This window comes from Canis aureus, chromosome 35 (genome assembly GCF_053574225.1).
Source record: "Canis aureus isolate CA01 chromosome 35, VMU_Caureus_v.1.0, whole genome shotgun sequence".
Lineage (NCBI taxonomy): Eukaryota > Metazoa > Chordata > Mammalia > Carnivora > Canidae > Canis > Canis aureus.
The window spans coordinates 7,595,170-7,608,939 of record NC_135645.1 but is presented as its reverse complement, the minus strand read 5'-3'; the positions used below and the strand labels follow the sequence as shown (position 1 = coordinate 7,608,939).

Below are 13,770 nucleotides of genomic sequence, written 5' to 3'. Positions count from 1 at the left end.
TTTTTTTTTTAAGATTTATTTTAGAGAGTGTGTGTGTGTGTGCAAGTGGGGGAGGAGCAAAGAGAAGAGAGAAGTAGACTCCCCACTAAGCACAGAGCCCAATATGGGGCTCGATCTCACCACCATGAGATCAGGACCTGAGCTGAAATGAAGAGTTGGATCTTAACTGACTGAGCCACCCAGATGCCCTATGTGTATTTGTATCTAATACCAAACCACTTTCATTACTATAGATTTAAAATAAGTCTTAAAATCAGGTGGTCCTAATCCTCCAACTTTAGTATTCTTTTTTAGAGTTGTTTTGGCTATTCTAGGTCCTTCATATTTCTGTATGAATTTTAGAACTAGCTTGCCAATTTATATAAAAAAAAGCTGGGGTGCCTGGGTGGCTCAGTTGGTTAAGCATCTGCCTTCAGCTCAGGTCATGATCTCAAGGTCCTGGGATCAAGCTTCATGTGGGGCTCCCTGCTCAGTGGGGAGTCTGGTTCTCCCTCTCCCTTTGCTGCTCCCCTGCTTTTCCTACTCTCTTTCTCTCAAATAAATAAATCTTTTTAAAAATATCAGCTAGGATTGTGATGGTAATTGGGCTTAGTCTGTAGATCAATTAAGAGAGAATCAGCAATATTGACTCTTCCAACCCATGAACACAGTAATTCTCATTTAGTATTTATTTATTTATATATTTTTATTTAGGATTTAACTTCTCTCAGCAGTTTTATAGTTTTAAACATTTAAGTATTTCACAGTATTTTTTAGATTAGCAACATTTTGTAGTCTTTAGTGTGTATTTTGCATTATAATATTTATCCCTAAATATTCATATTTTTGATGTTATGGTAAATGGCACTACATTTAATTTCACTTTTCAATTGTCTGTTTTTAGTATTTAGAAATACAGCTAGGTTTTGTTCCTTGATCTTGTATACTCCAACCTTTCTAAACTCATTTATTAGTTCTAGTAGTTCTTTAAAAAATAGATTCTACTGAATTTTCTACATACACAATAAGGTTAATAGAGGGTAAAGCCATTTTAATTCTTCCTTTCTAAACCAGGTGCCTTCTATTTCTTATTCTTATCTTATTGCACTGGCTAAAGTCTCCACTGTTCAATAAAAGTGGTGAGAATGGACACCTTATCTTGTTTCTGATCTTAATGGGAAAGCAGTCAGTCTTTTACCATTAAAAAATGATGTTAGCTATAGTTTTTTTCATAGATGTACTTTGTTGGGTTGAAGAAGTTCTCTTTTATTCCTAGTCTGTTGAGACCTTATCAGGAATGGATGTTGAATCTCCTTTTGCCTGTGCCTTGCCTCTCTCTGTATTTGAATCTTGTCAAAATCTTTCTCTCTCTAGAAAGATGATCATTGTTTTAAGTTGGTAAATATGATGAATTATATGACTGATATTTGGATATCAATTCAATCTTTCATTCCTGGGATAAAACTCACTTTGTCATGATGTATTATCCTTTTGGTATTTGGATGGACTCAACTGGTTGAAATCTTGTTTAGAATTTTAGACCTATGATCATGAGGGGTATTAATTTATAGAGTTTTTTTACTCTAATGTCTTTATTAGGTTTTGATATCAGGGTAATGCTGTCCTCATAGAATGAATTAGGGAATGCTCCATTATTTTCAGTGTTTCAGAAGATGTTCTGTAAAACTGGTAACATTTCTTCAACAATATGGGCACAGATTAGCTGGGTGCCTCTAGCTCAGGATCTCACACAAGGATGCAGTCAAGGGGCCATCCATTGCTGCAATTTTCCAAAGCTCAACTGGAGTAAAATCTGCTTCCATGCTCATTGCTGTTAGCAGGCCTCAGAAGACCTGTTTTCAGGTTCATTGATATGGCTGTTAGTAAGCCTTAGTTCTTGAGGGATATAGACTAGAAATCAGTTGCTTGCTACGTGGGCCTCTCCACAGGGTAGCTCACAACAAGGAGGTGGCCTCCCTCAGAGTGAGCAAGTTAAAGAGTGAGAGAGATCCAAGAAGGAAGACACAGTCTTTTTTGCAACCTTATCCAGAAAGTGATATCACATAAGCAAGTCAGTAAGTCCAGCCCATATTCAAAGAGAGGGGATTTCACAAGAGTGTGACTATCAGGAGGTTGGAATTAATGCAGAAATGTTAGAGACTGCCTGCCACAGTTGTTCTTAACATTACCTTAGTATCTTTCTAGTATCTGTGGAATCTTGGGTAATGTCACCTCTCCTTTGTTATTTAGGTAATTATATATTCTCTTTCCCTCCTAATCATTTGAAGTAGAGGTTGGTCAATTTTATTGATCTTCATAAAGAGCTTTGGTTTCATGTTTTTTTCCTGATTTTGTTGTTGTTGTTCTATTTCAACAGTTTCCACTTTCATCTTTATTATTTCCTTTCTTCTGCTTATTTTTGGGACTCACTTGCTCTTTTTTGTTGTTTCATAAAGTAGATCTTTCTCCTTTTCTAATATGGAGTTTAGTGCTATCATTTCCCCATAAGTACTGCTTTAATGGCATCCAACAAATTTTGACATGTTATATTTTCATTTTCATTCATTTGAAAATACTTTCTAGTTTCTCTTTTGACTTTTTCTTTGACCATGAGTTATTTTAAAGTGTTCTATTTAGTTTCCAAATATTTCAAAAATTTCCAGAGTTCTATCTGTTATGGATTTCTAATTTAATTCTATTGTAGTCAGGGAACATACTCTGTATGAATTGAATGCTTTTAAATTTAATGAGACTTTTTCTATGACCCAGAATATGATCTATCTTGGTAAATGTTCCATGTGTACTTGAAGAGAATGTGTATTCTGTTGGTGTTGGGTGTAGGATTATATAAATGTCAATTAGGTCAAGTTGGTTGACAGTGCTATTCAAGTCTTCTATATCTTTACTAATTTTCTCTTGTAGACTACATTAAAAGTTTTTTTTTATATTTTTAAAATTTATTAATGAGAGACATACAGAGAGAGGCAAGGCACAGGCAGAAGGAGAAGCAGGCTCCCTGTGAGGAGCCCAGTGCGGGGCTTGATCCCAGGACCCTGGGATCACAACTGGAGCCGAAGGCAGACACTCAACCACTGAGCCACCCAGGCACCCCTACATCTAAAATTTTTATCAAAAATGTAGTATCTACAACTGAACTTGAACATTACTATAATATTTATATCTTATTAAAATAATTTTCTTCCTCTGGCACTACACACACACACACACACACACACACTCACACTCACAAATGGAGAGACCAAAGAACTGAATGAAATGAAGCATCTGTGTTGCTGCACCTTTGAACAAATCTTATTATTTAGGAAAGCACTTTGAAACTGGGCTATTTTATCTTTCCTTGTCTGAACTTGTAAGCTACTTGATTGCAAAATGTGTTTTTATTCACAGTGCCTCTTATTTTATTCTTTATGCCAAGTCATGCTCCCACTGCAAGCAAGACAGGCATCAAAATCTTCAATGGAATGAAAAAAATATAGGTGTTTCTACTATAACACTGTTTACAAGTGTTCCTACTTTTTTTTTTTTTTTTTTTTTTTACAAGTGTTCCTACTTTAACAGGATATATAAATGCTTTAAAAACCTTGCATTCTACAAAATTGTGTATAAAAATAATGGGTTATGGGGAAATAGTATGGGGCCATAACAGTTGAAACATATTTAACTTTGTAACCAAAATACTAATAAAAATAATGATTATCCAATCAAAATACTAGCATTCAGCAAATGTCAATTACCACCATTTGTATGCAGATCACAATTGATTTTTGCAACCTTAAATCTACAAGGCATAGGTACTTGAGGACATTCAACAATCAATTGTTTTTAAACACACGGGATATATCTTCTCTACTTCTCCATCTACTCCTACAGCTCATCACAGAGCTTCATAACATAGGAAGTATACCTGTTCTTTTTTTTAAATTTTTATTTATTTTTTTATTTATGATAGTCACACACACACAGAGAGAGAGAGAGAGAGAGAGAGGCAGAGACACAGGCAGAGGGAGAAGCAGGCTTCATGCACCGGGAGCCCGACGTGGGACTCAATCCCGGGTCTCCAGGATCGTGCCCTGGGCCAAAGGCAGGCGCCAAACCGCTGCGCCATCCAGGGATCCCTATACCTGTTCTTAAAGCCATTAAGCCAACTACTATTTGTGCAGTTATTGGTAGTACAATATTCTTAGCTTAAGGCTTCCTTCTTTAATTGTAGGAAGGTTTGCCCCTGAATGCTTTAAACTACTGATCTGCTGGGGGAAAATTACATATGAACCAATGATATTATTTTCTTACTTGCCAATTGGGTATTAATATGTACTATAGTAATAGAGAAATGTGTTGTAGCTGAAAAGACTGTACTCCATAGTTCTCTAACTTTGAAATGCATGATTTTCCCAGTCATTCTCTTAGCAGTAGCTATCATCCTTCCTCCCAGGGTCACTGAAAATATATTTATTGAGCACCTACTATGTTCCAGAGTTTGTTTTAAATGTTGGAGACAGTGATGAACATGACACAGTCCTGTGTTCACAGCTATACATTTTGAAGGGATATATAGACAATAAACAGTCAAATCAATAAATATGATAATATCAGAGAGTTATACTTGGTATGAAGAAAATAAAACAGGGTGATAATATATAGGAATGAGATACTGGGGCTGAATGGCCATTCTGTAGACAAGCTACCTCTGGATACAGTGATAAGGGAAGGTTTCTCTAAAGAGGTGATATTTGAGCCAAGATCTAGAAGATGAGAAGGAACTAGTTACAGGGAGATCTGGAGAAGACCGTTGGGCATTGAGAACATAAGGGCCTTGAGATGGGAGTAGGCTTAGTGAATCTGAGGAACAGAATGGAAAATGGCTGGGGCAACCATCAGAGGAATACTAAGGTTTGAGTGCCATGCGTCACGGCCATGCTGAGGTTGACACAGCAGATCCAGTTACTGCTATTTAACAATGCCATGTATTCCATGCCTCAAATGGCCAGTGGTGCCCCAAAATGCCTGCTAGAGAAATTCAACTCACTGACCCTCCTCTGAGTGCCAAACCCAGGCAATGGAACACAGGTGATCATCACAAAGTATACAGTTGAAGTGGGGCTAGACAAGTTTAACCTCTCTGAGAGGTTGAAATCTGCTGTGGGCTCCATCCAGAATTTAGCTGTGAGCCACAAAGAGAGAGCTGGAGCAGGGCTTCTCAGGTTGCAGCCTGAGACAGTAGGGGCAGGATGATGGTAAAGAGTGTTGGCATGGGAGAGGTAGGGTGGGCCCTGAGGGAAGAATCCAATTACAGTGAAGACGGAATTTTGCAACTCCCTTCAGAAAAAGTCTTCATTTATTTATTTATTTTGCCAGCCCTGGGAGCCTTACCCTGATGAGCCAGTGACCTTCTAACCAGCCAGAACTTATCCAACAGAACAGCCAAGTAGTAGGGATTCACTATTTTTCAGAAATCTTAGCCCACCTAGTCTGGTTCCAATTGTATTTACCACAGACTCTAATGTTGCTTTGGAATATTTCTCTACATGCTCTCTGTTTTTAATACAAATACCTCATTTTCTATGATGAAAACAGAGATAGAAGCCGGAAAACCATAAGAGACTCATAATTCTAGGAAACAAACTGAGGGTTCCTGGAGGGGAGAGGGGAGGGGGTATGGGGTAACTGGGTGATAGGCATTAGGAGGGCACTTGTTGTGATGAGCACTGGGTGTTATATGCAACTGATGAATCATTAAAGTCTATCCTTAAACTGATTAAACAAACAAGAAACTCCAAATTTGTAATTTTCTCAGAAGGATCATACTTTCTTTTATGAGGAGAGACTCTTCATTCTCCTATTTGGATATTCTTGTAGTAGTTGCCACAATACTGGGTTAGATTTTTTTTCCTGAAGAGGAACCTGTACTGCAAGGCCAGGATGATTTCAGGGGAACTTCTCACATAATGCCACAGTAGGAGAAAAGCTTTACTGATACTACCTACTAGCTCATGATGTCAAAATGATACTAACACTTTGGGATTCATGATTCAGGCCAATGAGGATGAGAAACTAGGTATGGGGCTGCTTACCTGTTATTCCTGCAGCGAATGGTGAAGCCAAGAAAGAAGACTATTAGAAGAAGTCCACAGCTGAGAAAGGTCCAAACAATACCCAAGAGGACAGGAGATAATGAAGAAATGGTCTTACCGCTGTAGTGGGAAGAGGTCTGAGAATAAAATAAAGAGAAGCTATTAGGAATGAGACTCTTTTATAGATCAAACATGAACTGCCCCATCATCCCCAAAGCTGGGAAATATATGTCTTGCATGAACATTTCCTTCTCCTCTTCCTCCTTCCCCTCTTCTCCCTCTTGCTCCTCTTCATTTCCTCCTTCTCCCCCTCCATCACCACTACCACTGTACCACCACCACTAATAGTAACAACAATAAGAACAACATGTATATCTGAGCAGCCCTGACATTCTATGACTATTCACTCACAATTGTCCTGCAGAGATTATGAAGAGGACTCCGATCCAGCTCCTGGCCAGGAAAACTGTCACACAATTCGGAACAGTTTATTTCAGGCTCCATGTCATCACGTGCCCCTTTTGGTGTGCGCTTATTCAGTCTTGGTTACCTGCTGGTTGTTAACCAGCAGATCTTAGACTAAAACACAAGAACAATTCAAATCTTTTCTTTATAGGCACCATTTTGGATCCGGCTCTTGGCTCAGATTCTGGGATGAACAACTGGTTCAGGTGGAAGCGAAGGGTTATTTCACTAGTCTCCTTCATCAGACACCCTCCAGGCTCCTCTTGTGCCTTGCTGGCAGTGCATATCATGTGAGTCAAGAGTGGGCATCTTAGTAACCATTAGATTACACAAAGTGATGATTCTGGCTTGCCACCAGATGGCAGTCACTGCTCCAAGTACTCTCACACAGGTCCAGAAGGAAAGGAAGGCAATTAAACCTGTTAACAAACAAATTATGTGTGTGTATATATATATATATATACGCACACATTAATATATTAAACATATATAATACAAAGTATATATTATATATTAACATATAAATGGTTTATTGCAGAGGTTTAATAATATTATTTTATATGTTTTAATTATACAGTTATATTTTTATTTTATATATGTACTTTATTATATATAACAATGGCTTAACATATATTTAAATCAATATATTTTTAAGCCTCTATAATAAAAACATTTTAAAAACAAAGACAAAGCTCATCTAACCATTTATAAAGTTCAACAGTTTCTTTCCAGATCTTTCCAGATCCTTTTTTTGACCTAGCCCTATAAGAACTGTAGTTTAAACATGTGAGGTCCATCTTCTTTTATTCCCTACGGCAAAATCCCCTGTCCTTCCAAGATCTTTCCATGCAACTCATGGCTTAAGCTGTGTCTGATCCTGAGTGGCAGTGGCCTTGGATGCCCCATGCTGTCTGCATGAAATCTCTTTCAGTCATTGGAGTTCTTGTTCACTCAGTGAGTGGAGAAACCTTCTATGTCCAGGCAGCAGGGGTCTAGAATGATACACAAGCCCTTTGCCAAGAGGTTTTGTTTGTTTTCACATTTGTAGACTATTAGAAGTGGGAGAATTTACTCAGGTAATAGGGAGGGAAATTGCGAAGCTCTAGGAATTTTCTAGAGTGAATGGGTGGCTAGAGGACAGTGTTATTCTCTTAGAAGATACTTGCAATATAAATACTGTGATCTAAAAAGAATTTCTATTTACAGAACAAAAGTAGAAATGCAGAAAGGCTCAGATTAGCCTCAGCAGAAAAGGTAGACCTGTTCCTGATTCTTTAAAGCAATCTACCCCTCGATAGAGAAAACAGATTGCAAATTTTACCAATAGGAATTTAAAGGAGGGTGCCACTTCTGTTTTATGTTTCTAAAACAGTTTAGCAAAGTTTTTTTTTATTATGGAGGAAAATTGAAATAGGAAAAATATCAATTATTATTATTTCAATAGCCACTGAACATAGAACTTGTGTTTAAGCCAGAACAATAGTGACAGGTATAGAATGCCGTCTTTGGATTCTGCATGCTTAGGCATGAACAATATAGCACCAGGTGTTGCCCATTCATTGGCCTCTCATATGTTCCTGAATTATTTACCAGGTTCATTACAATGAAATCTCAAGAGAACTAAAAGCCACTATCTCCCTTCAAGACATTTAAATTCTTGTACAGACTGTCCAATCACTGAATGCAAAATTAAGAACTAAATATACAAACATGGCTATTTGCATCCTAATTTGGTTGAAATTTTATTGCTGCTAAGACTACTTTTTTTTCCTTTTCCTCTTTTTAAACTTAGACATCCCCTATGGAATTTTCTAGCAGACAATGATAATTGTAAGCCAAAGAGAGGTTATGCATGATAGGCTGAAATATTTATTTTTCCTATATTGCCCTTTTAATCATACTGGAAAATAAATATACCTATATTTGAACCATTGTTAAGTTCATACTAGTTTATCCTTAAATCATATAGAAGTATACATCAGAGAGAGAGAGAGTGTGTGTGTGTGTGTGTGTGTGTGTGTGTATAAAATCTTATCCTTACTACAACAATGTCATGTAAGGTAAACAACACCATTCCTCATCTTTATTTTTTAAATATTTTATTTATTTATTCATGAGAGACACAGAGAGAGGCAGAAACACAGACAGAGGGAGAAGCAGTCTCCTCACAGAGAGCCCAATGTGGGACTCACTCCCCAGACCAGTATCACACCCTGAGCCAAAAGCAGATGTTGAGCTACCCAGGCTTCCCCCATTCCTCCTTTTCAAATAAGGAAATTGAAGAGCAAAGAGGTAGAGAACCTGGATTCACATTTGCAGAGGCAGCACTTGAACATAGGAGTTTATGTTCCAAGGTTCATGTCCATCCAGTGTCTACCATAGATGGGAAAACTCTCAAAACTGACCTCTTCCAAGAGGACACCAAATGGCCTGATGGGTTTCTTCATGTTAAGTTCCCTGAGCTTAACTTCTATGAGTTCCCTGGAGTATGGCACATAATAATGTCTCTATACCAGTATTTTTCAAGGGAAGCAATTTTGCAGAGAATATTTGGCAATGTCTGGATATTATGATTATCAAAACTGAGACAGGGTGCTACTGACATCAGTATATAGAGGCCAGGAATGCTGTTAAACATCCCACAATTCATAGGATAGTCCAAACAACAAAGAGTTATCCAGCTTCAAATGCCAATAATGCTAAAGTTGAGAAACCTTAGTTGACACTGGATCCTAGAAGTGCTAACAATCTTAAGCTCAAATTATCTTCGGGAGATTCTATTAACATGATGGGGTAGTCTATATGAACACAAATTTCCTGCAGGATAAATTCCAATGGTTCCCTTGGACAGACTGAAATCGCTGTCATGGAACTTTGAGTGCTAGGTCCCCATTCAGTCCATAGATATCTAGTGTAGGAACTTATATACCACGATACTGCCATGGGGCTGGCATTCAACTCCAACATTAGCACACATTTAGAGATTCAGAAACGAGGATCTGGTGAAACAGTGAACGGCTTAGTCACTGAGAGGAGAGTTGAAATGATTTCAAAAAGTGTCGAGTGACTGGGAAATTGAGTGGGGAATAGTGTGCCAAATAGGATAATGGTGAGGGATTTGACAACAAGATAGATACAGGACGTAAGGCACAAAAAGAAAGATTTGCTAGATTCCTCCAAGAGCAACCCTTGCCCTTGCCCCCATACATAAAATCTCTAGAAGTAAACTGTCTGGGCTAGACCCAAGACCACACATGGGTGGGGCTTACAATTTATTTGGCAGATTACAGAGTCCTGTCCAGTTATTATGATCAGGAAAGCAGATGTTGCATTAGCTACATCTCGAGTGCAAGATAGTCTTTTACAGATTCATGACTTTGAAAGATCCCATGTCTTTCTATAAAATCCCTTCTATTCTTCTACACATTATTTCTGGCCATTGAAAAACTAGTCCTACAACTACTGTCTTTTAAAAAGTTGTGCAGTTGATGGGACTTCTGCTTCATGAAGAGTTAACTGCTATAGGAATTGCCTTCCTACTGTAAACTATTTGAAAACTAGACAAAATATATGAAACTGCCCTTTTCAGACACTGGATAGCAGATATAGAACTTGGAAAACAAATGAGGTGGACCCTACAACTGACTGACATACATACAGTGAAATATAAAAAATATTCTTTCGGGATCCCTGGGTGGCGCAGCGGTTTAGCGCGCCTGCCTTTGGCCCAGGGCGCAATCCTGGAGACCCAGGATCGAATCCCACGTCGGGCTCCCGGTGCATGGAGCCTGCTTCTCCCTCTGCCTATGTCTCTGCCTCTCTCTCTCTCTCTCTCTGTGTGACTATCATAAAATAAAAAAATAAAAAAAAAAAGTTTAAAAAAAAATATTCTTTCAATGATTATAATTGACCTAAAGTTATTGCCTGGAGGCAGTTTCTAGGCTACATCCCAGGAAGGAAACCCAAACATAGCCTAAGTCTTGCTGAAGTAATGAGAACAGATTGGAGTTTGGGGAGGTCAAAGCAGGTAGAATTTGTGAGGCGGAGAAATGAAGAAGAAAGAAATACAAAGAGAGAGGGGCCTTTGGAAATCTGCAGGGTAGCTTCTCAGTCTTTTGCTGAGTACTGAACTAGGCATGAATGAGAGGCAACTACTTGAAATGGAAGACAGCCACTGCTAGGCAGTTGCTGAACAATTCCTGGAGCTCACACAGGGCTGGAAATACTTTGTGTTCGCATCAGCCAGAGTGGAGAAACCTCATATTATATAAGACATTGGATAGAATCCTCAGTACTATCATATCTTAGTAGTGGAACTAAACCCTAGAGGCTAATCTAGTCTAGGTACTACTGGACTCTAGTCTTTTGAGAGGATATGCCCTAATAAGGCTTAAAAGAAAGCCTCAAAAGGATCAAAAAAAAAAAAAAAAAAACCTGGACTGATCCATAAAAAATTGAACTGCTTTCCAGGACACAACCCAATGCCCTTTAAAAAGGAATACAGGATGCAGCACTCAAAAACATAAAATTCAAAATGTCCATCATCCAATAAAAATTACTGGGCATGCAAAGAATAAAAAATATGATCTACAACCATACATTAAAAAAATCAATTGGGGCTGAATGGCTCAGTTGATTAAGGATCTAACTCTTGATTTCAGCTCAGGTCTTGATCTCAGAGTTGTGAGACTGAGCTCCATGGTGGGCTCTGTGTTCAGTGAAAAGTCTGCTTAAGATTCTCTCTGTCCCTCTCCCACTGCTCCTCCATCCTCCCACTCTCTCTCTCTCTCTAAAATAAATAAATCTTTAAAAAAATAAAAAATCTATAAAAACAAATACAGAAATGATATAATTAGCACACAAGGATCTTAAAACAACTATTATAAGTATGATCAAAGAAATGAAGCAGAACATGAACAAAATTAGGGGAGAAGTGAATATAAAAAAGACCCAAACAGAATTCTAGTGAAAAAAATTAATCCTGAAAGTAAAAATACAAAATTAATCCTGAAAGTAGAAATACAACAGATTAGACACTACAAAAATAAAATACTGGTTAAAGGCAAAGCATTAGAAATTATCCAAAATGAAGCAGAGAGAGAAAAACAATTGATAAAAATGGACATAGCCTCAGCGGCTTATAGAATAGCAAGTGGTCTAATATACATGTAATTGGATCCCAGGGAATAAAGGTGGGAGAGGGGGGAAATAGAAAAAAGTATTTGAAAGAAATGACAAAAAATATTTGTATTTGATTAAAAAGTATATACCTATAGATCCAAGAAGTTCAACCAAAACCTGAGCAGAATAAATTTTAAAATACGCATACATACACTAATGCACATTATAAGGAAATTAGTGAAAACTCAAAATAAAGATAAAATCTTAGCTGCAGCTAGATTATGTAAAGAGGAATAACAGTAAGACAACATAATTTGAAATTATGTAAACCGTAAGAGAACTGAAAGATATCTTAAAGTAATGAAAGAAATATAAAGTCAACCCAGAATATAATACCCAGTGAAAATGTGTTTCAGTGAAAAGTTTTTTTTTAAAAAAAAAAGACATTTTGAGACAAAGAAAAACTGAGAGACATGTACTATAAGAAATATTAGAGGAAGTTCCTCAGGCAGAAGAAAAAGTGTTTTGTATCCAGATGCAAATCTGGATCTGTATAAAGGAATGAAAGGTGCTGGAAACGGTAAATGTACTGGTTAATGTAAAAACGTGTTTTTTTATTTTTTTTAAAGATTTTATTTATTTATTCATGAAAATACACAGAGAGGAGAGAGAGAGAGGCAGAGACACAGGCAGAGGGAGAAGCAGGCTCCATGCAGGAGCCTCATGCAGGACTCAATCCTGGGTCTCCAGGATCAGGCCCTAGGCTGACGGCAGCGCTAAACTGTTGAGCCACCAGGCTGCCCTGTTTTGTTATTTTTTAAAGCTATGCTTATAAGCATGTACCTACTGCAAAAATACACATATACCAAATTCTCCTTTACACTCATATCCTTTCTACCCTCTCGTTTTTCAAACACAACCGCCTTGGTTCATATTCTCATTGCTAGTTGACTTGGTGACTTCATTATCAACAATAAAGCTGAATCCTAAAAGGCTTTCAGGGCCATGAAGCAACGAGATGAATGTGAAAAGGAAAGTGGCATATACATTAATGCAGAACTCTATGTTTACACATCCCCTTTCCCCCAAAACTCTGTTGCTAATATTCATTCAATTTTTTTTGAACACTAACAATGTGACAGGCACTGTTATAGGCATCTGAAATACACTGGTGCACAAAAGAAAGATGCCTGGCTTTACAGAATTCATATTATAATGGGGGATATCAAAACAATAATCAGTGTAACATAATAGCTAAATAAATTAGCTATTGAAGGTGTTAAAGACAATGGAGGAAAAGGTAGATCAGGGCAAGAGTATTTGGAAATGTCACAGGTGTAATGAAGCAATTTTAAATGAGGTTGCCATGTTGGCCACATAAATAAAAATATCAAAGGTTAATTCCACAGTGAAAATTATGACAGTTCTCTAAAGTAATCTCTCTCCTGTTCTTGAAGAGAATATCCAGAGTCATCTGACAATGATCAGTTAAGAAAACAAAGTTTTGGGAGGGTTTGCTTCTTCCCTTTTCATCAGCAATTTCTCACATGTTAGGTAACCTTCATAGAGTGTTTAGAGCTCTCTGTTTAGGCCCAGATCCACCAGCTACAGAATCTTCTCATGAACATCCTCCCTGAACTTTCCCTCTTTGATCTAATTCTATTAGGTATTCATATTTCAGTGATTCCTGAAAGTTTTCCTTTGCTGTTCTTGTGTGCAGCTGCATTTAAAATTTCTTTTAAATTCATAGATATTTATGAAACTCAGAAAAGTACAAGGAAGAAGATATCAAACACCCAGAATGTTTTTAAAGGTTTTATTTATTTGAGATAGATAGATAGATAGATAGATAGATAGATAGATAGATAGATAGAACGAACATGCACAGAGGGAGATGGAGAAGCAGACTCCCTGCTGAGCAGGGAGCTCAATGCAGAGCTTGATCACAGAGAACCCTGAGATCATGACCCAAGCCAAAGAAAGACGCTCAACCAACTGAGCCACCCAGGCACCCTGAACACCCAGAATTAAATACTAACACCTTGGCATATTCTTTCCAGATCATTCTTCCCACCCACCAGTACCCTCACCTCCTGAGAAAAAGCAATCTATT

General features: G+C 37.7%; 1 protein-coding gene across 3 annotated transcripts in view; it reads right to left on the bottom strand.

Moving 5' to 3' along the window:
• The window catches only part of GPR156 (G protein-coupled receptor 156), an 83,286-nt gene that overhangs the window by 46,447 nt on the left and 23,069 nt on the right, over positions 1 to 13,770 (bottom strand). For all 3 annotated transcript variants that reach the window (XM_077884300.1, XM_077884299.1, XM_077884301.1), the window contains exons 2-3: positions 6,483 to 6,955; positions 6,072 to 6,208 (exon numbers count right to left, since the gene is read on the bottom strand). In XM_077884300.1, coding sequence (XP_077740426.1) covers positions 6,072 to 6,208; positions 6,483 to 6,575 — 230 coding nt within the window. In that variant the 5' untranslated portion in view covers positions 6,576 to 6,955. The remainder of the gene's footprint in view (positions 1 to 6,071; positions 6,209 to 6,482; positions 6,956 to 13,770) is intronic.